Raw genomic sequence first — 27,445 nt, forward strand, 5'->3', positions numbered from 1 at the left:
CACGTTCTGAAGCTTAGTCAGAAGACAGTCCGCCTAAGGCTTGTGTCTAATTGGGATCGAATCAAAATGTAAGGGGCTGCGCTCTAGGGAGCAATCGCGAGGTATACAAGAGGTTGTATTCGATGAGGAGCTAAGCTCCCAAGCTACGTAGCTGTCTATATACAAGCTGGTTACCCGAGTAACAATCGGACCGGTGAAGTCTAGGTGCACGAGGCAGCTTCTGGGTCCTGCGGCTGTCGTCTGAACGTCGTTCGGGCGGTGCGCAGAGAATCCGGGTGCTCGAGACAGCACCCGGGTTCTGCGAGTAGGCCGAGATTCCATCGAGGAGCTATCCAAAGGGCGTTCAGCCCGTTACAAGCGTAAGATCTATAGTTACGAGCTATAGTACTTATAGACGGACATAAGGTGCTAGCGCTTATAGATAGTAGGGCAGCACAAACTGTTATCTTACTACGAGTAGTGGAAGACAATGATATACTCTATTAAACTAAGAAAGTTCTAATGCGAGTGGTATTAGCCGACGATAGTTCTATAATATATAGGAATGGCTGGATTCAACTTAAGACCGAGGTAGTAACGTTACACCTAGCTAGTTAAGAAAGCTGAGAAAGAATTAGTATTATAGATCTAGGAGACACTGAGATAATAATTAGCTACGATTAGTTGCTAAAGCATAACCCTGCTATAGATTAGTAAAAGAAAATAATACTTAGCAGAGAACCTATATGTAAGGTTGCTAGAGTACGACATAAGACACGCCTGACGAATTAGCGCGTAACCTAGGATGGGAGATTTGGTATAATCTTACCGTATAAGATCGCGAGAATCTATACGACGGACTCTTAGAGTATAGAAGTTATTTAGATACGGTAGATCGCGACTATGAAGGAAGGATTGGTACTATAGTTAGCGATTCTAATAGAATACTAGATGGACGAGTTTAGGGAACTGTTTAAGGAAAACGAAGTAATAGACTTAGTAGAATACTAGGATTGGGATTACGAGATCATTCTGGAGAAAGGAGCGAAGTTAAGCCTAGGAGGAATATACTCTATAGCGCCTGAGCACGATGCTAAGCTGCGGGATTATCTCTAAAAGAACTTAAAAAAGAGATTTATCTGACTAGGATTAGGCCTGATAGTCTTACCTATTTTATTCGTAAAGAAGCCTAACGGGAAGTAGCGACTATGTATCGACTTTAGGAGGTTAAATAGCGTTACTTAGAAGAACTAGTACCTCTTACTACTTATTACGGAACTTATAGATTGACTTTAGGGAGCTAAGTAGTTTATAAAGTTTAATATTTAGGAAGAATTTTACTAAATTAGAATTAAAGAAGGTTACGAATAGATAATAGTGTTTAAAACGAAGTATAGACTCTTTAAGTACATGGTTATGCCGTTCAGATTGACGAATGCGCTGGTAACCTTTTAATTAGTTATTAATAACGCACTCTATAAGTACCTTAGAATCTTTATTACCGCGTATCTAGACGATGTACTAGTATACTTTAGTAGTACACGCGAAGAATATGTTGAGCATATTAAGAAGGTTTTACGAAAGCTTAAAGAATATAAGCTATACTTTAGACTAGGAAAGTGTGAATTCTATATATAGGAAACGGAATTTTTTAGATTTATTATATTAACTAAAGGAGTAAAAATAAACCTAAAAAAGATATAGACTGTATAGGAATGGCTAAAGCCTAACATAGTTAAAGATATCTAGTTCTTTTTAGGATTTGCGAATTATTATTAAAAGTTTATTAGAGATTATTTAAAGATTATAGCACCCCTTATAGAAGTAAGGAAAAAGGAAATAGGTTTTAAATAGGAATAGGAACATTAAGAGGCTTTTGATCGAATTAAGTAGATATTCCTAAAGGTACTAGTACTTGAGATGTACAGCCCTTAACGACCTACTAGAGTCGAGACCGACGCGTCTAACTACGCACTTAGAGCTGTGCTATCACAGTAGTGCCTAGATAAAAAATAGAGACTAGTGTTCTACTATTCACGAAAGTTCTTAAGAGTAGAACTTAATTATAATGTTTACGATAAGAAACTACTTAGAGTAGTTGATGCCTTTAAATAATGGGAAGTATACCTGTTAGGACTCCCCAACCAGATTAAGGTTTTTACTAATTACTAGAACTTAACGAGTTTTATAATAACGAAAAAACTCAACTAACGATAAGTGTAATAGGTAGAGATGCTAGCCTAGTTTGACTTTAAGATTACGTACCGCGCGGGAACGCTTAATAGAGTAGTAGACGCTGTAAGTAAGAGGTCTGATTTGCGCGAAGAGGGTTATAAGGAACTATATAACGCCTTACTTAAGAAGATGCCTAATAGTAGTCTGAAGTACAACCAGCCGGAACTAGCTAAAGTAGCTAAGGTGGCTAAGTAGATAGAAACGCTATAACAGTAATGGCAGTAGTAAGTAGCTAGCTGGTAGTTTGAGCCCAATAAAGTAGGCTCTGACGAACTATTAAATGACGAACGAGAGTACTGAGATATAGTTTCAAAGAATTAAATATATATACCTCCATACATAAGATTAAGTCTTATATAGGAACTGCACGAGTTCTAAGAGTACGGACATATAGGAATTAAAGAAATAGTTAGACAACTAGCTAAGGTGTTTGTAATACCACGTATGCGTACGAAGGTGCAGGAAATACTAGGTAACTATTTAGCATATCACTAGAATAAGCCTAAGAGATATAAGCTCTACGGCCTGTTACAACCTCTACAGCCACCGTCTAGACTATAGATAAGTATAACGATAGACTTTATAGTAAAGCTCCTAAAATCGTTAGAACTAGGATTAGCCTAATTTTGCGATATAATCTTAGTAATCGTAGACTAATTAACTAAGGTAGTAAAATTTATACTTATAGAAGAGACTATTAGAGCAGACGAATACGCGTACGAAGTTACTAAAGTATTAGTATTAGAGCACAGAATATCTAAAGAGTTCATTACTAATCGTAATAAACTATTTACGTCTAAATACTAGAATATATTCCTAGTAAGGATAGGTGTTAAAAAGAAGCTTTTAATAAGCTTTTACCCCAAAACAGATAGCTAGATAGAACGAACGAACTAGACATTAGAACAGTATCTACGGATGTACGCTAATAAATTGTAGAATAACTATGTAGAGTTGCTACTAATAGCGTAATTAGCCTATAATAGTATAAAATTAGTAATAATAAAGTATTCGCTGCACTACGCGAACTACGGATACGAGCTAATTACTTAGTAAGATCTAAAAAATATTAAAAGTATCGTGATAGGAGCAGATAATAAAGCAAGGCTTATGCGAGAATTATACGAAGAATTAAGTAAGAATATAGCTTAATAGAATCTTACAATATCTAAAATAGCAAATAAACTAAAGATTAAGGGACTAACCTTTAAGAAGGGGGATAAAGTTTTCTTATTATAATAAAACCTAAAAACTAAACGACTATATAGAAAATTAGATAACCTCTAAATAGGACTATTTAAAATTCTAGAGGAAATAAGAAAAGTAAACTATAAGTTAAAACTTCTATAAGGTATGCGAATCTACCCTGTCTTTTATAAGAAACTCTTAGAACTAGCACCTTTAGATACTAAGCTAGTAATAGATATAGAGCTTAAAGACGACGAGTATAAGGTTAAAGAAATTAAGAACCTGTGGAAAATTAGTAGTTAGTAGAAGTACTTAGTTAAGTAGTAAGGATAGCCTAAAAACTATAATACTTAGGAACCTAAAGAAAACCTAACGAACTATAAGTTACTAGTACGTAAATACCACTAGAAGCACCTAGAGAAGCGAGGGGAAGCCCCTTAAAGAGGAAGGAATAATTAAAAGAAGGATTGAAGAAGTTAGCCTATAACTAGCCTAGATTAGCTAATAGTTTAAATAGCGGTGGTTCGACGATAGGAAGGCCCGTACTAGAGGCAGAGTTCCCCTTAGCCTGCTCTTTCGCCTAGTCCTGAAGACTTAGGATAGCATAATCTTAATTAGTAAATTCCCGCTCCTGTGCCTTAACCTCTAGAAGCTTACGACGAAGATAGGCGGTCTCTATTATAGCCTAAAGTTAGCGTTCCTTAGCACGAGCGATTTTAAGACGTTTTTACCGCTTTTCAGCTTTAACCTTCTCCTACTCTTCCTTAGACACGAAAAGACTACACTTAGTAGAAATAGAAATATAACTAGTATAGCGACTAGTTACTATATTTACGAAATACTAAAGATTCTTCTCTTTATAACGTTTATAATAGAAAGTTATTTTACGACTTTGTTCTCTTATATAGTTAGCACAGGCCCGACGTTAAGAAGTTAAATTCTAAGTATAGACGCGGTAGTTCGACTAGATCTTTAGCATAGTTAGGAAGGCTACGAGGCAGAGACGGCTATAATAAGTGGACGGGCTCTAACCTTATATACAGCCGGCGTCTTAACACGCAGTACGGAAAAATAATATTCTAGAGTATTAAGATAATAGCCCTAAGAGGGGAGGTAATGTTATAAGTAATAAGAAGGATTCTCTCTTTAATAAATAACGAGATGGCTGAAGGCCTAAGGACGTCTACATTAGAAGGTAATAATTATCGCGGGGCGAAGATCACGTAACTAGCTTCACGCTAAGACTAAGTATCCTGCGCTAGTATGTGAGGACACCCTCACACGTGACTAGATGTCTTTAGGGACTTTAGAAAATACAGGGATTATTTCGTGAAGACCGTGAAGCTAGGACTAGAAGTAATGAGGATATAAGGATAGATAGATTTTATTATTACTCTTGTTATGGTCAACTTAAATTGTACTTTCTTACTAGTTACTCAACTTCACAAGATTAATACTTGTTAGTCTATTCGATATAGATTAGGAATTGTTAAACCTATTGTTATCTATCTTATAAGCACGCCCACTCCACTGCATCGCCAGACAACTACCTCACGGCGCTATTCACATATCCTTACTCGCCCTAACCTGGATCGAGCTTAGAGAAGTATCAGCACCCAACCCCGTGTAACAGTTTTAATAGGTTAACTATTAGTAATTGCCTCTAAGGTTAATAGGTTATTAGTAGTCTCTAAGTCTCTACTATAGCGCACTCTACGCGACTTTTACTAAAGTAATCTACCTCGCGAGGAGCGTAGAAGTTCTAAACCTAAAGGCTTTAGCTAGTAGAAGATTAATAGGATCCTACCTAGGTAAATGTAGGATGTAATAGTAGAAGTCCGGGTCGACTCTAGATCTTAGTGGATTAACGTTGTCTTTAATAAACAGCTGCGATATTATTTTAAAGCTGTTACTAGCTAGGACGAGACTTTTAATATAATATAACGGCGCAGGTAAGACTACTTAGATTAGTATTAGCGGTAGTATCACTTAGAGGCATATAGGAGTGCGTGGGACATTAAACGAGCCTTAATTTAAATAGACACCTATAGGCCTTGTACAAAAGGATATCAAAAGTCTACAGAGCTAGCTATAGAGAGTGTCTCCTTATATACTAATCTTAGTCGGATCCGAATCGGATCCGACCTCACAACGAGTGGTTAATGAAGAGGGCGGCGAATACTACCTCTGATCTGGCTCCGGAATTGGTCCGATACATAGCGAAGTTGTAACATCGTTACATTAAGAAGAAAGAGCTAATAAGAAAGAGTATCTATCTAGTTTTCAAGCCATTACTAATTGCAGAAGGATACATACTAACAGTTTCTCTAAGTAGGAAGGTAAGATGTATAGTATCTCTCTATATAGCGAGATACTCTAGCGTGCCTTATTATATAAAGACTTACATTAGCGCGCTAATTATAGCTGCGTATAGTGTTGTATTAAAACCTATACTATCTCCTCCTTATATATCCTTCTAAACATATCTCGTAGCGTAAGGCTGTGCTTTTTAAGCAGCGTCGACTTTTATAGGCGGTTCCGTTCTTTCCACCTATTCTCTCGTTACCAGGACTGCGCCGCAAGACCCTACTTCACGGCTCCTCTTCGTTGCTCTCGTCCTTCTCCATCACTAAAATCATGATCACTAAGTTATTGGGGCAAATGGACGAGGCTAGTAGTCGGACACTAGCACATGGCGTTTCTCCAAAGGTGGATCAGCGCCCTTCTCAAGCAGCAGCTTCACAATCGCCTCGTGGCCTCTGTATGAAGCCGCCTGGAGTGCGTTGTCGTACTCTCCACCCTGCGCGTTAACGTCGGCGCCCTTGTCGAGCAGCAGCTTCACAACCGCCTCGTGGCCTTCTAGTGAAGCCGCATAGAGTGCGTTATTAAACTCTCCACCCTGCGCGTTGACATCGGCGCCCCTCTCAAGCAGCAGCTTCACAACCGCCTCGTAGCCTTCTAGTGAAGTCGCCTGGAGTGCGTTGCCGAAGTGTCCACCCTGCGCGTTAACGTTGGCGCCCTTGTCGAGCAGCAGCTTCACAACCGCCTCGTAGCCTCCTAGTGAAGCCGCATAGAGTGCGTTGCCGTACTCTCCACCCTGCGCGTTAATATCGGCGCCCTTCTCGAGCAGCAGCTTCACAACCGCCTCGTGGCCTCCCCATGAAACCACCTGGAGTGCGTTGCCATACTTTCCACCCTGCGCGTTAATCTGTACTCCCTTCTCGACTAGTAGCTTCACAATAGCTTCGTGGCCTCCATATGAAGCCGCATAGAGTGCGTTATTAAACTCTCCGCCCTGCGCGTTAACGTCGGCGCCCTTGTCGAGCAGCAGCTTCACAACCGCCTCGTAGCCTCTGTATGAAGCCGCCTGGAGTGCGTTGCCGTACCTTCCGCCCTGCGTGTTAACGTCTGCGCCCTTTTCGATCAGTATCTTAATGATTTCGAGCTCATTATTGAAGCACGCGTGGTACAGCGAAGTGCTGCCGCTCTCGTCTTTCTCGTTGACGTTATGGCCTTCGTCAAGCAGTTGAATGATCGCACTAGCTAGTCCTGTAGTAGCTGCCAGTTGTAAAGCATATTTTGGAGTTGTTGAGCCCAGCCATCGTTCCCTTATGTTAGGAATATTGTAGAGGCTAGTACTGTAAATCATGGTACTAGCAGATACCGGGAACTGTATGCGATTAAAGTACTGTAACACAGTGTCATAGTCATGCCCATCTCGCAGAACCTTGATCTGCAGGACAGATGCAAGGTATGAGCTCTCGTGTTGAAAAAGATTTTCTAACTGGCCCATGACATTTGGAGGAATTCCATCGCATCTGGAGATGTGGTAATCGAAGTTTTGATATGAATAGCCGGCGAAAGTATTATCGCTAAGGCGGTATGCAAGATCGAGGGCGTGCTCCGCAGGTTCGCTGAATGCTACTAGATGCATATACGTCAGACACGCTAAGCTCAATCGCGCATGCACAGACTCCGAGTGTAGGAGCTGCGCTCTTATGGCCTGTTGCGACAGCCCTTGAGCGGTAGTTGTCAAGAATTCCTGAACAGTGTAGTGGATCGGCCGGATCGTTCCGTTGCTTTCTTCCAGCAGGTTCGCACAAGCCTCAAGGATTACTTGTGGGGAATCAAACTGCAGGTCGTGTAGATCTGTGCACCTCTCACTTACTGCAAGCGCATATTGTAGTTCATCAGTGCCGAGAGGCCTTCGGGCGTATATCATCCAGGCGAGGCATTTCAGTGCTAAATCTCTCATGTATAGTGGCTGTTCTTCGATCCGCTCCAGTATGCGAACATAGGTGTCTGGCAAACCCCGCGGTAAAGTATCCAGTGCGTCTTCTACTATCCGGTCCTTTCGAGCCTTGCTGGCTTGACAGAGGCTATCTAGTTGAAGATTAACCCAGAGAAACCTGCTCTGAGTTCAGTCTGTTAAGATCTCTAGGTTAACTATATTGTCTGCACTTACATGCCCTCCGCCTTCATAGCGAGTGTTTGGATAATCCTCTCTGTAAGCTTGTCGTTGGTAACATAAAGCGTCTTTCCATGCTCTCCAGCCCGGAGCTTCTCGACCTGGCTGCGCGCAAATGTTTCTATATCCATTGCGACGTTTTCGGCTAGAACCTGAATTGTAGGTATGCGCTGGTCTTCGAAAGCTTTGGCGATGTCCATCTCCTTGCGACTGGTGACCAGCACCTTGACGTTGCATGAAGTCGGTACAGTTACTATACCGGTGATAAAGCCAAGGATGGCTTCCCGCTCCCTCTCCAGGCATTCATCTAGAGCGTCGAACACAACATACACCTGGCGCCAATCTTCGATGAGGGACATAAACCTGTCCTGGGTGCTAACCAATGATGGAGACAAGGCATCGTGTTTGAGTTGGAGCAGGTTGTGGGGTATATGGTCCTTTTTGCGGCACAGTTGCTTGATCAAAGCAGCTACAATCTGAGAGATGTCGCTCAGCTGTGTGTTCTGATAGTTATAGTAGGCAAAGCAGATAGCGGTATCTTGTTGCAGTCCAACCTTGGTCGTAATGTCTTCTATCACGTTGGATCTATAGGATGAATAAGAACAGATTGAAGATGAGATCGGCTGAATAGTCACTTACGCAAGGACAGATTTGCCAATTCCAGCTGCGGGTGGTCAGAACGATGCGTTTCTTGAGGGACGTCGCGTCACTTACGTTTCCCATGGCACCACAAAAGAGATGAGACAGAGTTACTGAACCACTGCTGATACTTGGATTCTCGTACCAACCAGTCGCACGTCCCTGCATGTTTTTTCGCATAAGTATCTTGGTGAGTTTTCTCGAAATCGATGTTGGAGACCCAAGAGAGGAACGCCGACCTCTCTTTGCCTAGATGATGTCAGCAACTTGTGCACGCACAGGGCATGAGGGCAAATGGTCTTACGTTCTTCTTCACGGCGCCTTGCCTGCTCAGCCTCCCTTGAAACATTGAAATGCAGTGCCTGGACAGAGTGCAGCAACACATCAAGATGATGCTGCAGGTCTATTTTGATGGATACATACTCTGACTCAAACGTCTCCCAGTGCTGGCGCATGAAGACCCGAACTGATGTCCACTTTCGTTGGTTGTCATTGGCGTCGACAAACACACGACGCGCCTTCCAACCGAAGATGAGAATGTTCGCATAAGCGTTGACCACCGTCTTTTCCACTAGCCCGATATCTGCTGCCTGCGCATACTCCGCCAGAGGACCCAGGTAATCTCCAAAAGTACAGATCAGCTCGGCCAGTCTGCTGAAAAATGTCGTAAAATCCAAAGCAAGATCGATCATAAGCCGGACTGCGCCAACGACAAGAGACGATATTTCAGGGCTCGCCTGGATGCCTATGGCAACGCCTCCCATGAATCTGTTCAGGAACCCCAAAAACTTTGCAAGACGCTCAGCCTGAGGTCTGAAGGATGAGTTGTCCTTGTGTGCCACATCATATGCATGTACCTTGGATAGCAGGGCTCGCTCGTCAATGGATTTTGATGCCTGCGCAAACGCTGCTGTTTCTGATTCAGGGAGCTCCTTCAGTGTTTTCGCTAGAGCCTTCTCAAGCACAAGGCCCTGCGGCGTTACGGAAGCTGATGCAACTCCGACCGGTGTAGCTACGCCTGGCGAAAATGGTGGTAACGAAGCGGGAGGAGAAGCTGTTTGCTGTCCAAGTGGCAGAGCGACCAGGCGGGTTGGGTGGGCTGGGCTCGAACTGGGACGTGTCGCGTCTGGTGCGAATAGCGTACGTACGCGATTCTGAATGCGGTCTCGTTTTCGCATCGTGCTATAGATTTGCAGGATCGAAGACCATGCCTAGCAACGTGAGCTAACGTGTTGTGTGAAAGAGGTCGGCAGCGTCGCGGGGCAGAGTCAAGGCTCAGCTGGCTGCGCCTCCTTTGTTGCATCGCGCTGCAGGAAAACTCCAATTCGCACAGTCATCTCGAAAAACACTTTTTCTATGATATTTCTATAGCAAAACCTATATGTAGATTATTCGAAGTGACTATGAAGTTGTCCATCGGCCATATGGTTGCTATGGAACTGGTTAACGTATACTGCACTTGCACTACGGAACGACACGTGCCTTATAAGATGGTATGTACTGAGAGCCGTCGGAGAACGGAAATGCACGTGACGCAAAATGACGATAACAGTCATCAGAGGAGTCAACTTGCGACCTTCTCTCAGCGGTACGCAGAATGTAATAGATGGGTAAATTTAGTAGATTATACTCTCTATCGTCCCGCTTAGTATCTTATACACAAAAGTAGGCTGAATAGTTTCTTAAGGTTAGTAATAACGGATCTGTACTTACTACCCCTCATAGAATAATACTATTTTTGATATCCGATACTACCACATCCGCGCTATTAGAGCTTTCCATGCTCCTTATATAGTCTAATCCTCCGCATTGAGCGTTTCGCTCGACTGTACTGTTAGAGAGATCGCTGGCTATATTATCTCGCCTAGTCGCATCGCTTTACTCTTTGGCTCAAGCGTATTTACCTCTAGCGCAGCACTCTTACGCTTCCGACTACGTTTTCCCTTACCCTTATTCTTTATCGCAGCCTCTTTTTAAGCACGCTCCGTTCGTGCTTTCTCAAGGTCTCCGTAACCTATTACCTTAGTCGTTTCTAATACTAGCGACTTAGTTAATTGTTAAGCTTTAGCCTCGTTATTGATTGTCTTTAGAAGCTAGATATAGTTCTGCTGGAGAGTACTCGTGGTAAACGATAACTGTGTAGCTTTGGCGAATTTGCGTAAGCGCCCCTATAGTCTCTGTTTGCTTATCTCATCTAGGGTATAAGTATCTTATTTGATCATTAGATTTTGTAGCGCTATAAGCCCTTCTACTGAAACTAGCGTGATAGGCGTTTACCCTAATTTGTCTTAAGAATGAGGTACTACTCTCTCCTCGTTAGCTGTGAGGATTATTAGTTTAAGAGGCTTTGGTATAACTATCTCTAACTACTCTATCTTGGTTAAATGGGAACAAAGCACTAGCAGCGAACCTAGCTTTAATATTCTCAAGCGTTAATGCTCTTTCTCTTATAGGGCTATATAGAGAGGTAAAATACTCCTTTCTAATGGCGTTTGCGCCTTCTCACTCTAGTCGCTCTACCTGTTTGCGATAGGCTGCTTTTAGTAGAGTAAAAACGGATATATTATAGGGCTAGGTTTTGTGGAAAGTATAAGAGGTAATATGATAGAGAATTGTGTTGTTTGCGAAATAATAGTCAAGGATCTCTACGGTCTTATAGGTTCTAAAGCCATTAGATATTAGTACATACTTAAGGTCTGCCGTTAGCTTGGTGCTTTGTTTTAGATTTAAATATACACTTAAGCTATTGTAGGCTGATATAAGAGTTAGTATATCTAGATTCTAAGTATACGTACTGCTATCTAAGGGTAGGAAATGTCGTCTGATTACTCTAGTAGGTGGTAGCTGGCTGAATAATTATAGGATTTAGATACCTACTGTTAGAGCTAATACACTTGATCATAGTTACTATTATGCGTTTAACACGTGCGTCTCTATAATCTCGCTTATTATCATGATAGCTGGATATATATACTCAGTATTGGCGCGCGCACGTATCGCAGCGCCGCTCTCAAGGGCGTAGCCCATTACACGAGGACCTTTATAAATCCTAGCATTAATAGTATAACGCTAGTCTTATCTATATTATATACGTTCTCTGCTAAGATAGCTAGGTCTCGCAATGCTCTGCTGATCACCTCAAACTAGTGTATTATCTTCTAGTAGTTACGTATTTATATCGTAATGGTTCTAGTCTAGCGCTATAGCTCTTTTTGACTAAACTTTTAGATAGCATTTCGTAAAGCTCTGCGCCTAGTTCTTACCTAGTTATTTAAGTGGATTCCGTGTTTTAGGTCGCTTGTGGGCTATAACGAAGGCTAACGAAGGTATGTATTTTATCCGCATAGGCTGTCTAAGATCAGACATTTGTAGAAGGAACTTAACAAGAGCTTTCTCCTTATATAGAGTGAGGTACTATTGGCTCTATACTTTCTCTTCGATAGAGCGATGGCCGCAGTTACGATAATAGAGAGTAGTATAGGGCACTCCGCGATAATCTGCTAAGGAACGGTACGATTTAGATGCATCTGGAGGAACGCTCTAGGCCAGAGCCTAACTAGTCTTGTTCATTTATCCCAATAGTATAATGAGTTTAGCAAGAGAGAAAGGCGAGAGCGACAAACAGGAGCTATAAAGTAGGGCATTGCGACGTAAGTCCTGGTAGCAAGAAAATAGATAGAAAGAACGGAACCGCCTGTGAAATTCGACGCTACTTAAAAAGCATAGCCTTGCGCTATAGAATATATTTAAAAGGGTATTCAGGAAGAGGATAGTATAGGTTTTAGTTAATATAATACTATACGTAACTAGCTATAGTTAGCGCACTAATATAAGCCTTTGTACAATAAGGTACGCTAAAGTCTCTCGCCTTATTAGAAGGTTTTTGAAACGGCGCAGGCAGGACTACTCGGATCAGTATCGGCAGTAGCGTCACTCAGAGGCATATGGGAGTGCGTGGGACGTCAAACGAGCCTTGATTCGAATAGACACCTATAGGCCTTGTACGAAAGGATATCAAAAATCTATCGAGCTACTATGGGGAACAGGTGGGGTTTTATATCAGCAGGTCTGCCCTAGGATAGTGCGTGCCCATGTTCGGATCCCTTTCGGATGTTAGTTCGGTAGGTACTCGAACCGTTACAGTTTTAAGCGTCTTACCTACATGCTCAGCGAAACTACTAGTATATATCTTTTTATAATTAGTATATGCTTAAAAGCTAAATAGGTACTCTTTCTTAGTAGCGCTTTCTTTTTAACCCTTTAAAATATAGAGAAGTTATCTAGGTTATAAGTAGACAGGGGGTATAAAATAAGAATCGATTATTAGCGTTGATAAATTGATCGACGGCACGATTAATATTATAATAGTCCTTTTTGAGACTAAATTTCTTATAGAGAAAGAGCTATAGAAGTTTATTATATTGACTATAGCTTTATAACCTCGCAAAAGAGAATCTGGAGCTCTGGATCGCAAGCCGTCTCTGCACGGCGGGTGTCTCCCGACGTAGGGACGGACCTTAGGCATTTTAAGTACCCTCATCGGCTTCTGTATCGAATTTCGTCTACAAACATGTCCCGGGTTTGTGCCTAGAAAGTTCGCTTACATCCGTTTGTTAGTCTAGCTACCTGAAAGGGACTGGTGCACTTACATCCATTGAATTGCGAGTAATACAAAGGCGGAGGCTGCGGCTATCGAAGTGAATGCAACCGCAACCCATCCAACCGCTGGAGTATATGCAACAAGGACAAGCGAAAGGAAAAGAAATGCCGCGATTACCAAGAGCTGAATAAAAGACGAAGCCACAAGCCCTAGGCGCTCCCATGTATGTTTGCCAATGCCATCGGACAATGGCTTAGCATGTTCTCGCTGAAATGCTAGGAGGCTCATGGACACAGCCACCAAATAAAGCGCAACGATAAAGAGCAACCAAGAGATACCAAGCAGGGTTCGAACGGTTTCACGGGTAAAGCGTGGGTTCGCCCCGAGCTCGCTAGGGTTTGCGATTTCTGACACAATGACAGCGAAAGTTGAAGCACCGAAGATGGAAAGGCTGAGAACGAAGGAAAGAAATCCTTCGAAAGACTTCATAACTTCTGTGGTACTTGCATTGCTCGGCGCCTTTGCTTCCGAGGGATCAGCTAAGACAGGTGGCTTGGTGATGGAGTCTTCTTGGTGGGCAGCCATTTTAAGAGTACATAGAGTGGAATTATCAAGAGTGAAGGGTTCTACCAGCGAGGAGTATACAGAATATGTATCTAGTACTAGATTTGCTAGGTCGCTAGGTGAGTGGGAAAAAGAACAAAAGGAAAAGATGAGCAGCAACGCAACGACACAGCTTACTTATCGGCTAGACTACGTTACACTACTGAGTAGGTGAACAGCGCCACGGTGCGGCTGAGTGGTGCATTCTGCCTGTGCGTCTAGCTTTAGCAGGCTGATTGTAGATTCTGTAAGTGTTAGACGGGCAGCTAGCGCAGCTAAAAGGCGGCAAAGGGAGCGGGGTCGCTCGCCAGACTCAGCTGAAACCCAGCTGGCCGTCCACTTAAGATTTCGCACTTTTCCTCTTCAGTCGGCACGAAGTGGATGGCAGGCATGCCTCCCCACATGCCGCTTCCTCTAGAACTGGACGGAAACGGTCTGTGACCAGCGTCGCACCCAGGCGTTGTATTGGTCCCAAGAGGTGCCGCATCTAAGCCGGTATCTCCTCATCAAAGTATTGGGAGAACTATGCTGCTGATGCGTAGTCAATGCTGGTGGTGACCGTAGCGCTGAAAAGCTGTCGGGCAGTCGCTGGGCGGACACCTTGTAGTCAGAATAGTGCTTGTGCATTTTTCTATCCCCGTTTTGCCGCTCTAGCAACGTGGTTTTCACTGTCAAGGGTGCTGTCAAAAATCATTCCTGGTATTTTAGCTGAATCCGGAGTGTGGCTCATTGCTGGCCCTACGCGTAGCGCCTGCATGCGTTGCCCAGTACTCCCCTTGCTATGCGCGTGTACGAAGTGCATCAGCGTGGTTCTAGCCCCTCAGAATGTGGCGCCTTGTCTCGTCGCCCACTGGAGAGCGTCAGGTAGGCTAGTATCGTTAGTTTTCAACGAGGAGTTATAGAAGTCAAGTAATGATAGATTGGATTAGATAATTATATATTATTGTAATGCGATAGATGTTGAATAAAGACAACTGTTCAAAGTACGAATCCATGCTAAAGTCCTAGATTTTGGTGCAAAGCTCAAAAAGGATCCCCTTCGTCGGGTAATAGAGAGAGGTACGCTATATCCATTCGATAGCCTACTCCCATCCATCATTTCAAACTCTTGGTCACTTATAAACAGATGGAATGAGATAAATTCTATCAATCTTAATCCAAGATGATTTTCCGGAAGCGCCAACACAGTTCATGCGTATTCCAAATGTATGTCGTGATGTTGTCGTGCTTACTGGCATGTCCCTGGCGAGGTTCGACCACATGATTGTTAGAGTATATGTGATCATTTCTTTGCCATCCCAGAGCATTTTTACGCGGCATTGGGTGAGGGAATAGTCGATCGCAGTATATATAACAGCTGTGTATCTCTTGTCCGCCTGGACAGTGACGGTTTGTGAAAAGGTTTGTCCGTAACCATAACCAGATGGGCCGTTGGCCTGAATGCATTGTCCGGGGTAGCAACCCTTCGTGGTAAGTTGCCAGGTTGCTCCTCTATAGCCATTCTCTGCAAACCATGGTGCGATGGTTAGGTTGCCGAAGTCGGTGTTACTGATCAGATTGCCTTCGAGCGTAACTCGTGGAAAAACATTGACAGCAGAAACTAAGCGAGGTACGCTGGCCGTGTAGACAATGGGCACAAAAGCCGCTAATGAAAGTAGTAGCAAGCTCTAGAAATGGAAAATGATACTTTTAGATAACACTGGAAAGTTTCGAGTGTTTTGGCGTATATGATGTGAGGTTGAAGATTTTTATGATATATAGGTGGTATGTTTTTTTTGAATAGTTGCAGAAACTGCTAAACTTGCATGGATACATTTACGGCCTACATTTGTACTTAGCCAAGAATGGTGTAGAAAACACCTTGTTTCTATTAGTCTCGAGAATCAGTGTAGCGAGGTGTTCTAGATGCTAGAATCGATCTATTTTTGCAAGTGGCTTAATATTTAGCCTACTTGCAAGGGAGTTGAATAGTACGCTTAGTTACGCGTATAGCTAGCTTCTTAAGTTGAGCACTAATGGTGAGATAGAAATGAGATCTTTGCATTATGCTAAAACTGGATTGGTGTGTGCTACTTAAAATGTGCAAATCAGTTTTTGAGTCGTAAGACACTATTCCTTCATTATAAAGTATGTCAGCTTAGAAGTACTATAGTAGGTCATCGAGGAGACATCAAGAAGCCTTCTTTGGCACTGGAGCTTGAATTGTCTTTTGTTGGAGGAGGAAGAGTTTGATCTTTCGACTTTGCGGATTTTTTGGCATTGTGGTAAAAGAATACTTTTCGCAAGGAAAACCATCGCGCCACCCCTCCACATATCCGCTATGTACCCGAGAATCTCGCCTCTCAGTGGACCATACTAGCTTTCGTCACTGGCCTTCGTTCGCTGAGGTCGCTGAGATAATTTCTGATTGTGGTCAATCGAGAATTTCGATTTCGAAGTCCTGTTTAGGTGAATGTCCAGTATTCCGGAAAGTTTCTGAACTTTTCCCCAAAGGAGTCGGGCTGGAGAGCCGCAGTATGTATATCCTTCAGCTTCTTCAGAAAAGAGTCAGCAAAGACTCATCGAGACGGTCTGTTGAAGGACCCCAATATCTGATCTATGAAACGGTGCCCTGAAAGCGCATAGGCAACATTTAAATCCAAACTTGAAGACATCGCGCTGGCGGCGAACTTGTTAATCGCTAGTTGACTGGATTTTGAGAATTAGACGTAAATATTTGATCTCTTATAGAACTAGGAAACCATTCGACCCTGCGAGGTGAGGGAATCACTCGATAGGGAGAGCTCGCGCATCATATATATACAGTCGGGCGCAGCGATCTGTTCGCTTAGCGCTTCACCCCACCAAACTCAACACCAGCCCACCAACTTTGAAGCACCATAACGCCACAACAACGTGATTGAAAAAGACCGTGGAGGTCGCAAAATAATTGTATTTTATCTAATATTTAGTTTAGTAGCCCCTTACAAGTCTGCAGGCTTTAATACGGCGTGGCATAGAGGTAATAAGCGTATAGATCAGCGTATTAGGTATAGCTACCCAGGCTGCCTTTAAGCAAGCCTTAAACTCCGCCTAGCTTTCTGTTGTATTAATAGAATCGATATTTAGATTTCGCCAATAGGCCTCACGCTTTAGAGCCCACTAGAGGTACTTAATTAGGTTAAGATCTAGTAAATAAGGTGGCCAGTTTATAGTATTAATTTAGTAAACTTAGAGCTAGTTTCTTAAGACTCTTAAAGTGTAGATAGGTGCGTTATCCTGTAATAAACGCTGCCTAATTCTATAGTTAGGTAATAGGCCTTCCTCTAAAGCTTAGATATAGCTGGTAGAGCTATATCTATGCCGTTAGGCGGATGTATCGCGGGTTATAATTACTAGAGAACTGCGCCGAATTCGACCACCTCTACATAGCTAAATCGCGCCCCAAACTATACAGGCGGGCTGCTGGGCAGTAGAGACTGCGTCTATTATCTCGCGCTTCTATTTCTATATAGGTAGTCGCTATACCTAAGGTGTATTATAGCTAGATCTACAAGCGATACTACACTCGTTACTAAAGATTAAAGTATTGTAGTAAAATGCGAACGTACGCTAGTTGTTAGCCTAAATAAGACGCTATTGCGCTACTGCTACACTAATTTTTAGTCGACGAGCAGCTCTAAACTTGTGTAAGCCTTTATCAGCCAGCGCACGTTATGTTGTACGCCGTAATACTTCTTTAACTCTAGCCTCGCGTATTAGATCAGCGTACTTAATAGATAGATTTCTTTTTACTATTCGTAATAGTCGGCGGTAATCGCGAGGTGATAGTATTAGTTTAGAGCCCAGCCGCGGTAGTAAGGTGACGCGGTAGTGGTGTTTCTATCGTGATATCGTTTTTTAGATACAGCGTTGCGTACAGCTAAGCGCGTTAGTAATTTTAGCTGTTAATAAACCACCTTTAAACTGCGCGATAGCGTAAGTGCGTTGGGCTTTAGATAATTCACATCCGCGCATTCGATTAGACGAAATTTCAGCAGAAAAAGAGCTCATATTAGTGTAGTTACATGGTGTTGAAGAAGTGGTGGATCTGAGCTGATCGCGTTGGTGTTGCGAGGCCCGTGCTTACGCGAACAGATCGCTGTCCTAGTACTGTATATCAAACCTACATACCTGTGGCTATTACACGCCACAAAAATTCTACCATCCGTATCCTTTGAGGAGGAGATAAGCTGTTTTTTGATTTCGTGCGATACCTTTCATAGGTGCTTTAGAAGAGGGGAAGAAGTGCGACAATTTTAAATATGTGAGATCGAACAGGAGGAGCCAGGCCTATTTCTTCCATTCCATAATAATGAATATTGTATCCAAGTGCCTTCTGAGACGGCCATGATTCATAAGGCGTTTTGGAGGCAGGAATCTTTCATGGGCTGTAATATGTAAATCTGGTGTCTAGAAGCTACGTTGCTTAGGCGCCCAATCAAAGCCGGACATTGATAGATAGGCTATATACCCCTTGCCTAAAATCTAGTTGTCATTTTATGTAGCTTCTAAAGTGTTTCTCTCTCATTCAATATGCCAGACATTACTTATCACTCGCTTAGCCTCTCAATGCAATAGACTCTCCGTGACTAAGAGGCATATGCCGCTCTGATTTCCTTGACCACAAGATGTGGTACGCTCTCGGCAGGGAAATGCCCACCTTCATTGTAACGTGCTAGATTTGTTATATTGTGAAATCTTTGCAGCCAACTTAGGGGCTAGAAAAATAAGTTAGCGCTATGAGATCCAAGAGTTAAAAATGGATTTTGATGAATTAAGACTACTGAGAGTTCGACTTACTACAAAATTGAAGTACTTGATCTCTGGGTACGCAAACGTTGGGTCGCCTCGAAGTTTGAACTGCAGTGCGCTTGTCGGCACCGATGATCTTTTCGCAGGCGCAAATAACGAGTTGTCAAATAGCTCCTTGTAACTCCTTATATTTCCGTAAATACCAGGGGCGTAAAGTAAGAAGGCTTGTCTGATAATGTCTTCCTCGGTATACGCGATGTCACTGCCAGTGTAAACCAGGTGGTACATCCAGGCTAGAAAGCCGACGGGGCTGTCGTTGAGCGCGTACGCAATGGAAAGAGGGTAGCTTGAGTGGATTGCTGCATAAGCCGAGTGTTGGTTGAAAAAGGCCTGTACGGACGGGATGTATTCCGACTCTTCCTGCGTAGTCTGGTTTGTAGCATAGCGCGCAAGGTCATTTTCGTTGGGAATCACGTAAAGGAAATCGCTGAAGTGGTGTGTGATGCGGTTTTCGTACGTGCTTACCATCGTGAGACCGATGAGGGCTCCAAGATCCGTGCCTGTCTAAAGTTAGCAACGCATGACCAGCAAATATGGAAGACATGGAAACCCAATTGCTCTACAGTCGACTTAATCTAAAACGTAGGTTTACTTACTGTAGATTGCAAATTTTTCATAGCCCAACTGTTCCATAAGATTTGCAAATACTACACCGTGCAAGGTAGCGTTTAGCCCAGGTGTTCTGGGAGCTGGTGAGAAGCCAAAGCCCGGAAGGTCAGGTGCTACGACATGAAAGGAAGTAGCATTGTTGATGGATGGCTTCGTGAGCTCGGGAATGACTTTCTCCCACTCAAGGCTTGTAGAAGGCCAGCCGTGTAACATCAGAAGAGGGATAGCGTCTGCTTTTTCGCTCCTCTGGTGAATGAAGTGAATGTCTAGAGAGTCGTTGTAACCTTCCCCTGGCGGTGGTACCGTGGTTATATAATGGTCAAATTCTTCGTTCAATCTTTTCTGCTCTGACAGCCAGTCGTATTCTTCAGACCAGTACGCGGCGATGGAGGATATGTTGGAGCTGGGTGGACCGTCAAACCAGGCTGGCGCAGCAATATCAGCGGTGGAACGAAAGCTGGCTACCTTGGAGCGTGTCTGCTCAAGAAAAGCGGGGTCGACGTTGATTTCGTAGGGCCGAGGTATGTACGTAGGGTTGTCACTTGACGCTTGGGTAGACATCAAGAGTGAGGCCGATATAGAAACAGGAACGAGAAAACAGTTAAGCGGATGCATCTTGACACTGAAGATTTAGGCTCTCAGTTTGCATCATGTTAGTTATGCGCAACCACGGCTTTTGTATCAGCTCGGTTGTCCTATTGAAGATGAAGCTACATCAAGCTTGGTTCATGCAGTAGCTGGTTTGGTAAGCTGTCGCTCCTAGCGTAAGCTGATCTATCCAATGGTTACGACGCCGAGCCGAAGGAAGCGACTTGACAAATCGAAATCGCAGGCGTGAAATGATTTTCAGCGTCATCATAGTTGCTTAACAATCCACGTTACATGAGAAGGTTATTACTAGCAGGGGTAGGGGATGCGCAATTGGTTAGATAACTCTAGTCTACATCGAAGTATCTGTGTGTAGTCTTTCAGTTCCTCAATCAACCGATAAAGTCGGAGATAAAATCGCCCGGCATCAACAATAGTATGAAGCCTACTTGGAACCTGAATTTCTCATTACAACAAGACTAGTTATTGTATACTTGATATTTACTCAGGTAAAGTAGTGCTGATATCTCGCGGTAAAGGTTGCTCGTTCGGGTGAGCAAGTTCGCTTAAACTGAGGGTTCTAGGTTTAGAAATCAACCGAGAGTCGTCTAATGCTTTGCGTAGAAGCATAGTGGGTTCACAAATATTATTTGTCAGCTTCGCACTTTCAAAGTGTAGTTCGGGCACGGCGTTGTGAGGCCAAGCATCAATTACTAATATTTTCGTTCTCTCCCGCTCGCGATGTTTCTCTCTCGTTACGTAATTTGTTATTCAAACAAATTCTCATAGATAATTTACTGCACTAGAATATTGTAAAGTAGCAATATAAAGACTAGTGCTTCTACTTGAAGAGAGAAAAAAGCACTCATATCTAGAAGATTATTACGACTATTTATGTGAATGCGCTCTATCTTAGTTATTACATTCACTGCTTTCTACATAGGAACGAATATATCTCACTACGTACACTTCTCTAATTCAAACCTGGATATATGTAAGAACGTCTGTTTGTCTTCTTATTCAATGTATAACAGTCGTGAATTGTATGTATTAAGAATCTTAGCTCTATTCTAATCACTCATTCCCACCCGATCAAATCCCCTGATTAAACCCCTCACTCGGCACACTAATGCCCTTGTCAACCCACTGCTTCACACCAGTATACCTCCATTTATTGTACCAGGCCTTTGGTGTACTCTCCGGGCAATCCAAGACATGGTCCCCAGCCCCATTACACGTCGCATAAACCCCAATCAGCGTACCGACAAAACTCCCCGTACGCCCGCTCACTTGACTTGTGGCCGCCTTGCCCAACTCGAGCGTCTCCGAGTCGCCCTCGGCCAAGGCAGCGGAGAACAAGTACTCATCCGGGGTGCACATGTCAATCATGAGGCGGACGGGCTGCTCTTCCCATGCCTCGGGAAGGGGCTTGTACTTGTTACGGGACTCGGTCGAGTTGAAGCGAAACATGGTTGAGCCGTTGAGCCGAGTAACACCAAGCTGCACATTAGCATACTGCGTCAGGAACGCGGTGATGCCGGCTTCCTGGCCGTCCTGAGTCGGGTTAAAGGTCATATCCACGCTAAATTTGAACGTGCTATCAGTTTGCCTACGTCCCACGAAGCTGATGGCCTTGCTCGACGGCGTCGTATTGTTAAACTTGTTTGCTAGGTTATTCTTACTCGGCACGACCTGCAACCCGTTCTCCGTTATGCTGATCATGCCTGGTCGCGGTACCCGCCAGTATACCAAGTTACGCGGGACCTGGCTCCCAGCAGGAAAGTCATAGACGTCTGGGTCGTCGTTGAACGGCCCGGTACCGGGGATGTCGCGAGACAGGGCGGGGAGTTCCCAGCCAGACATGATGCCGCGGACGGGCTGCATGATGGGCCACTCGCCAGTGGGCCATGTCACAGGGAAGAGAACGGTTTCTCGGCCCATTGGGTAAAACGAGCTGTTGGGGGGTCCCCAGCGCGTGGCTAGGGCGGTGCCCCACCAGTTTCCGTTGCCGTCTTGGAAGAGGTCCGCGTGGCCGACGGTTTGGAAATATTGATCAGTGCCGCGGTTTGTGAGGTGAGGGTTGTGTGGGCTGGGGGTGTAGGGGCCAGTGATGGTCTTGGCGCGGGCCATGGTGACGGCGTGGTCTTCGGCTGTGCCACCCTCTGCGATGAGGAGGTAGTACCATCCATCTTTCTTGTAGATGTGAGGGCCTTCGGGCCAGACGCCGCCTGTGCCATTCCAGAGGTTGATGACAGGCCCCATGGCCCCGGTGTCGATGTTGATCTCTTGGATGCGGATTTCTTGAGTAGCTACGTAAACCTTGCCGTCGTCGTCCCAGAAGATATCAGGGTCAATTTTCGGAGCGCGGAAGAGGACGGGGTCACTCCAGCTAGCTTCGTCAAATGGGTCGGTAGTCTTGAACAAGACACCATTCGTACGGTTGCCGGTTGTGCCTAGGTACTCGCAAATGACGTAGAATGTGCCCTGGTGGTGCCGAATAGTAGCAGCGTACATGCCTTGCTGCTGGGAGTCGGTCGCATAGCTGTAGCCTGGAAGCTGGGATTCGCGGTTCCAGACATGGCTGATGAGTTTATAATTGACGAGGTCTTTTGAGGCGTAGATGGGGAGCCCGGGAAAGGAGATGAATGTTGATGTGACGCAGAAGAATGTTCCGTTGACGGGCGTACATGATGGGTCGGAGTGCCAGCCAGGGAGAACGGGATTGTAGTAGGTTGAGTTATCTGCCCATGCTGTTGCCGAGAAGGCGAGCAGCGATTGGATGAGAGTGGTAAACCTCATGGTGAGTTCCAATGGCACTATCAAAGGCCCGGCGAGAGGTACCCAGGATGAATATATACAGATGCCAATCTACCCCACCCTAAGTCTTCGGCTTACATCCCGCCGTCCCGCCACTCGGGTGAAGTTTGGTGTTGGCACTCGTACTCAACGCCCTTGCTTCACCCTCAGGGAACGTCATGGCTCACGACATTGAGTCCAACCCCGCCTGGGGCTAACCCGCAATCTGGCTACCTTTGATGCATCTTGCCTTTGGTGGGGCTAGTGCGGCGGGTTGCATCTTGGGGATTTCAGCCACTTTAGACGGTATTTAGCCAGCACGACTTGTGCGCCGCTGCTCATAATATTCCGGGACATGGACTGGGGAATGCACTATACATAGTTTTGCCGCTCTGCTGAATTTCGGGATAATGTTTACCGCGATATTTCTTCTGCACACAGACATGGCACCCTCCATGTATATTGGTATCGAGACTTCGCCAGACAAAGTACGGAAAAATTATAGTCCGTGCGTGCGTACTTAGAGTACGTACGTACCCCAGCCGCTCCGCGTCCAAGCGCAGTCAACAACGCGAAAGACGCGTCTTGAGAGGGACAAGCAGTGTGCGCGCGAGGACAGCACACCTCATGAGAACGTCGTGCAGCAACTGCAAAGTGCTGCCACCTTACTCTCCGACCAAGCGACCGCTTTTTTCGACATAGCCGTCCAAGGCTCCAAGTAGAAAAGCATCCATGTGTGGGAGCACCTTCTCGATGCATAGCACAGGCTAAATAACGGACGTCGTCGCTCAAAGCCCGTCACCACCTACCGCGACAATATCATGCAGAACATCGACCGCGGCGCTATCGAGGGCGAGACTACACCAGATAGCTAAGGGACACGTTGAGGCACAGGAGCATGTCTAGATGGAGCGCTCAGTAGGTGACCAGGTCATGGCTGAGTTGCACATTTTCGTGGCCAACCGTCCTCACTGTCGCGATGAAGACGGCCAACTCAGACACACCAGAGCTCACGTCCGCTGGCGGTGGTGGCGATTGGAACAACGGTGACGACGGCAAGGATAACGTGGCTGGTGTCGGCATCAAGCTTGATGATGATGGGAGAATGAGAATGCCGAGTTCAGACTGTGCGCTGACCACTATTCGGTTCGTCTACCGTCAGGAACCATGATACCAGAGGACCCCAAATCAACTCATTCAAACGCCCAGTGCGCCAATGCTGATTTCGGTCTTCCTTTCCCCTCCCTCCTGCAGATGTCCATTGCAGTGCTACCGTGTAGCAACAACGTTTAGAGTATTTGCACCCTCAGCTATCTGATGAGATTGAGCAATCCAAGAAGAGTTAGACCAGGAGCCTCGCCACACCACTGTATAGCCAATAAAGACTGCTTCCAACATCCGCTTTCTCATAGAACAATTTACAATGCTACACTTTAGTATTCTTTCTGCTATCTACTAGTTTATCGTCTTTTATATATAACTAGTGTATATCAATTGCTTTTCCTTATCGAAGCGGAGCATTCCTGCTATATTAGCTTATTACTTTAGCTCAGCTGAAGTATCAGCTGAAGTAGGCGCCTCCGCGGCCGCGGATAGGCTACGACATCTCATCACTCCTTCTCCCCAAACAAGAGCAGAGGCGGAGACGATTTGTCATCAAAATAGCGCTTCGCGGCAGAAATGAGGACTTAATACCCCACTTTTGGTAGCGAGAAAGGCTTTCCCGTAGAGATTCAAAAACCCTTCACTCTTAGCGTCTGCGAAGCGTCTTCGTTACGCACTACCACTCTTTCACCGTTCACCGTTCCACTCTCTTTTCCAGCGCATAGCACGTCGTTGAGATAATGGCCCGAAACCAATCTATCTGGTGTCCGTCAGGCGGAGAATGGTACGGTTGTTCGACGGGGACGTTGTTCGCCGGTTGCTGCGCAGTCAATCCATGTAGTGTTACATGTCCGCAACAACATCTCTATCCTGTTTTCTTCGATGCAGCAATCTTTGGCACTTTTCCGGACTTGTCCTGCGGATCGGGTTCCAGGTTCTATACATGCTCTGGTGGAGAAACCTTCTTTGGGTGCTGCAAAACCAGCCCCTGTATTGCAGGTGTTTGCCCTGATGGCGATTTGACCCCTGCATTCATGGAACGTTCAGATCAAATTGATCTCTTCGGAGATCCAACCATCAACAACATAGGTGTTGCGCCAATCATCACCTCGTCGGTAGCGCTTGCCCGTGAACCCGCAATGACATCCATGCCGGTATATGACGGTTTCGGATCCGGCCCTTCGAAATGGATCATATTGCCTAGCGTCTCCATAGCAGCCATGGTGTCCTTGTGTGTTTTCATTGCCCTTTGGCTTGGCTGGAGAAAGTTTTCTACTCGTGACGGGCATATCTATGCAGCAGTAGAGCCGTAAGTAAAACAGAGTGCTTAGGGCCTCACTACTGACCGAAAAATAGTACACAACTATCTATGGATGCTGTGGATCCAGTGAAAACTGATACCAACATCGCATCCATCGACACGTCTGTTACTCCAAAGAAAGATGATCTCCAACGACTTAGCTCAGCGTCTCTCCTTGCTCTTCTTATGAGCGCCCTGGCTGTCCTCGCAATGTCCTCGTTCTTGTTATTCTTGTGGTTTGGTGATAGCAGAAACAAAACTTGGGGGCATATCATGGTCCAAGGCTGGGCTACCCGGTGTGTAGCCGTGACAGCCCTCGTGCTAAGGACGTCTGTGGACATGCAGGCTGCTGTCGCTTGTGCTATCCTTGCTTCCCTACTGTTGGAATCCAAATCTGGAATACATGTGTTTCAGACAGCCAAAATATCAGCCATGCGGACTGAGAGTACGAGTCCTTGGGCATTCGCTCGCTGCGTGTTGGAAGAGTTTTGGAGATCAACCGCACGATCCCGAAGGAATCATCATGTGTATGCCATGACAATTTGTTTGCTTATTACGACCATTGTTGTTCAATTCTCGTCAACTCTATTGCTTTCAGATCTCAAGCAAGGCTTGCTAATCGGTGGTGTTACTCCTTCCGAGGTCCAGCCTGGTTTATCTTATCCCGTCGGAGGCGTAGAGAGGATAGCTCGTGACTCAGCATGGACTACCAATCCACCCAACTATGCAACGTTCGGGGAATATCACGAGCTGCCTAAAGAGACTACGGATGGAGTTGTTGACACCGGAATTTTGCTGCGAGCCCTTTTGCCGTATGCAGCCACCGAGTTGCGCCAGACCCTGGCAACGTACACAGGAAACGCGTTGACAATTGATGCCAGAGTTACTTGCCAGGCACCTTCAATCACCGGATTTGAGGCTAAAGGATTTAATGGACAGATCAAAGGCATAGTATCGCCTTCCATGAACTCCACAGGACTGCTGTCCATCAAACCGACGCCTTTCGACTGCACAGCGGCTGGGTCAGGTCAAATCACAATATGTCAGCTAGGTCAATCCGGTGATGTCTTCATGGGCTCTCTCAAAAGTCAATTTGAAAACTCTACGGCATTTGGAGCCGCATTCCTTATCATTAATGGCTCGAACAATCACGGTGTAGGAAATATTTGGCGGACTTATTCTTTTCCAAAGACGAACAGAACTGCAGAAGCCTCCATCTCCCTTACGCTGTGTTTTGCACCATGGGATGCTGCGATTCTTGATGTTGAGATTCACAGTAAAGTCAATAGGACCGAACCGATGCTCCGATACTGGAAAGGGTTCAAGTCGTCAGAGGTGCTGGCCCACCTAATACCTCTGACTAAGAATAAAACGCGCCAAATCATGAAATTGGAAAAGCCCCACAGCTTTTTAGGAGATTTACCACCACCATATCGACGTCCGGTCGTACAAAGTGACATGGGCGGCAGCTCGGCAGCAGCCAAGGGAACGAGTGTACCGCTACCGGGGAACTGGTCAGTCTTTCTCACGGGTAGGCCTCTAGTAACGCACCTTCGTTACTTTGATCCGCCTCCTACACAAATCATTTCAGCAGATCCTGCTCTCGCTGCCATCTTTACGGGCGCAATTGAAGCCGGCTTCTCAGTCGAATGGGCGCTGTCGTCTCTCATTACTGTCCTTTCCATGACCAACTACTACAGTCAACAGGTTGCATTTGACCGTGTCGATACTGTCGCTGTTTCTTTCTTCGAAAATGTTCTATACCCCCGTAGTTATGTCGGCCTCACCATAATTATGTGGACCCTTTTTGCGCATTTTGCTCTTCTAGCATTGATGGTCGTCTTATTTATCACCAAAACCAGGTTTACAATCATTGGAAATGTCTGGTTGGCGTTTGTGCAAGTCGCTGAATCGCAGGGTATTAAGGATTATATTGCTAGGGGAAGCCTAACAGGGGACTCTATGCTGTTAAATGAGCTGCATAAGAGTGAGAAGAAGAACATCCGAGCTAGGCTTACACGAAGTGGGCATGGTGCTGAGATTGTAGTAGAATAGATAACACCCACACGAAGAGGATGTAAATTAAGCATATCAGCATAAACAATATATGATACATTTTAACTTCAAGCCTGTATATTCTTATCCAGCGGATATGCAGGACATCATGGAGTGACTGATTATTTAGTTATTCAAGAGAAATGTATTATAGATACCTCGAAGTGAACTAGTAGGTCGCAAACGAGTTACTAATTGCTTAGTTTGAACAAACATTCGTCTGGTTTAAGGATAAACCATGTAACGGGCTGAATGAGGGTTAGCAGAGCCCCTCGATGAGATCTTGGTACGCGATCACAGGATCCGGATGCAAGCCCGGTCACATGGATTCTGCTCATCTGAACCGCGATGCTCAGATCATGGAAGATCATATCTCTGCGATTCATACACAGATATCAGCACTCCAGTAGATAGTTGCCGCTTTTTCCTCGAGTATACCTCTGTTACA

The 27,445-nt window shown here is 44.9% G+C and overlaps 9 protein-coding genes across 9 annotated transcripts; 2 read left to right on the forward strand and 7 right to left on the reverse strand.

Annotated features, from left to right (window-relative positions):
• Positions 1-2,223: 2,223 nt before the first annotated feature.
• Positions 2,224-2,409, forward strand: COCSADRAFT_346112 (uncharacterized protein; the record flags this gene model as incomplete). Its single annotated transcript, XM_007705819.1, has 1 exon — positions 2,224-2,409. A coding segment is annotated over one exon (186 nt), but the record flags the coding sequence as incomplete, so codon positions are not given.
• Positions 2,410-6,073: 3,664 nt separating this feature from the next.
• Positions 6,074-6,376, reverse strand: COCSADRAFT_99256 (uncharacterized protein; the record flags this gene model as incomplete). The annotated part of the gene is made up of 1 exon (XM_007705820.1): positions 6,074-6,376. A coding segment is annotated over one exon (303 nt), but the record flags the coding sequence as incomplete, so codon positions are not given.
• A 324-nt stretch (positions 6,377-6,700) lies between these two features.
• On the reverse strand, positions 6,701-8,070 carry COCSADRAFT_66618 (uncharacterized protein; the record flags this gene model as incomplete). Its single annotated transcript, XM_007705821.1, has 2 exons — positions 6,701-7,811; positions 7,868-8,070. Coding segments are annotated over 2 exons (1,314 nt in total), but the record flags the coding sequence as incomplete, so codon positions are not given.
• Positions 8,071-10,846: 2,776 nt separating this feature from the next.
• COCSADRAFT_98689 (uncharacterized protein) lies at positions 10,847-10,996 on the reverse strand (the record flags this gene model as incomplete). The annotated part of the gene is made up of 1 exon (XM_007705822.1): positions 10,847-10,996. A coding segment is annotated over one exon (150 nt), but the record flags the coding sequence as incomplete, so codon positions are not given.
• A 2,035-nt stretch (positions 10,997-13,031) lies between these two features.
• Positions 13,032-13,694, reverse strand: COCSADRAFT_193361 (uncharacterized protein; the record flags this gene model as incomplete). The annotated part of the gene is made up of 2 exons (XM_007705823.1): positions 13,032-13,108; positions 13,159-13,694. 2 exons carry the CDS (start codon positions 13,692-13,694, stop codon positions 13,072-13,074), a joined length of 573 nt encoding a protein of 190 aa, XP_007704013.1. The 3' UTR covers positions 13,032-13,071.
• Positions 13,695-14,824: 1,130 nt separating this feature from the next.
• On the reverse strand, positions 14,825-15,756 carry COCSADRAFT_29918 (uncharacterized protein; the record flags this gene model as incomplete). The annotated part of the gene is made up of 3 exons (XM_007705380.1): positions 14,825-15,357; positions 15,539-15,620; positions 15,697-15,756. 3 exons carry the CDS (start codon positions 15,754-15,756, stop codon positions 14,825-14,827), a joined length of 675 nt encoding a protein of 224 aa, XP_007703570.1.
• A 2,562-nt stretch (positions 15,757-18,318) lies between these two features.
• On the reverse strand, positions 18,319-19,715 carry COCSADRAFT_150938 (uncharacterized protein; the record flags this gene model as incomplete). The annotated part of the gene is made up of 3 exons (XM_007705824.1): positions 18,319-18,451; positions 18,534-19,045; positions 19,142-19,715. 3 exons carry the CDS (start codon positions 19,713-19,715, stop codon positions 18,323-18,325), a joined length of 1,215 nt encoding a protein of 404 aa, XP_007704014.1. The 3' UTR covers positions 18,319-18,322.
• A 912-nt stretch (positions 19,716-20,627) lies between these two features.
• Positions 20,628-22,888, reverse strand: COCSADRAFT_246009 (glycoside hydrolase family 43 protein). The gene has a single exon (XM_007705825.1). The coding sequence runs from the start codon at positions 22,539-22,541 to the stop codon at positions 20,835-20,837; it is 1,707 nt and encodes a 568-aa protein (XP_007704015.1). The 5' UTR covers positions 22,542-22,888; the 3' UTR covers positions 20,628-20,834.
• Positions 22,889-24,274: 1,386 nt separating this feature from the next.
• COCSADRAFT_193364 (uncharacterized protein) lies at positions 24,275-27,071 on the forward strand. The gene is made up of 2 exons (XM_007705826.1): positions 24,275-24,951; positions 24,999-27,071. Exons 1-2 carry the CDS (start codon positions 24,383-24,385, stop codon positions 26,995-26,997), a joined length of 2,568 nt encoding a protein of 855 aa, XP_007704016.1. The 5' UTR covers positions 24,275-24,382; the 3' UTR covers positions 26,998-27,071.
• Positions 27,072-27,445: the final 374 nt, after the last annotated feature.

Source organism: Bipolaris sorokiniana, assembly GCF_000338995.1.
Source record: "Bipolaris sorokiniana ND90Pr unplaced genomic scaffold COCSAscaffold_14, whole genome shotgun sequence".
Taxonomy (NCBI): domain Eukaryota; kingdom Fungi; phylum Ascomycota; class Dothideomycetes; order Pleosporales; family Pleosporaceae; genus Bipolaris; species Bipolaris sorokiniana.

Bases quoted from the DNA above. Each gene is read 5' to 3' on its own strand.
- COCSADRAFT_246009 (XM_007705825.1), bottom strand. From the start codon at position 22,541: ATGAGGTTTACCACTCTCATCCAATCGCTGCTCGCCTTCTCGGCAACA.
- COCSADRAFT_193364 (XM_007705826.1), top strand. From the start codon at position 24,383: ATGGCCCGAAACCAATCTATCTGGTGTCCGTCAGGCGGAGAATGGTAC. The intron at 24,952-24,998 runs GTAAGTAAAACA...ACCGAAAAATAG, and splicing joins ATCTATGCAGCAGTAGAGCC to TACACAACTATCTATGGATG.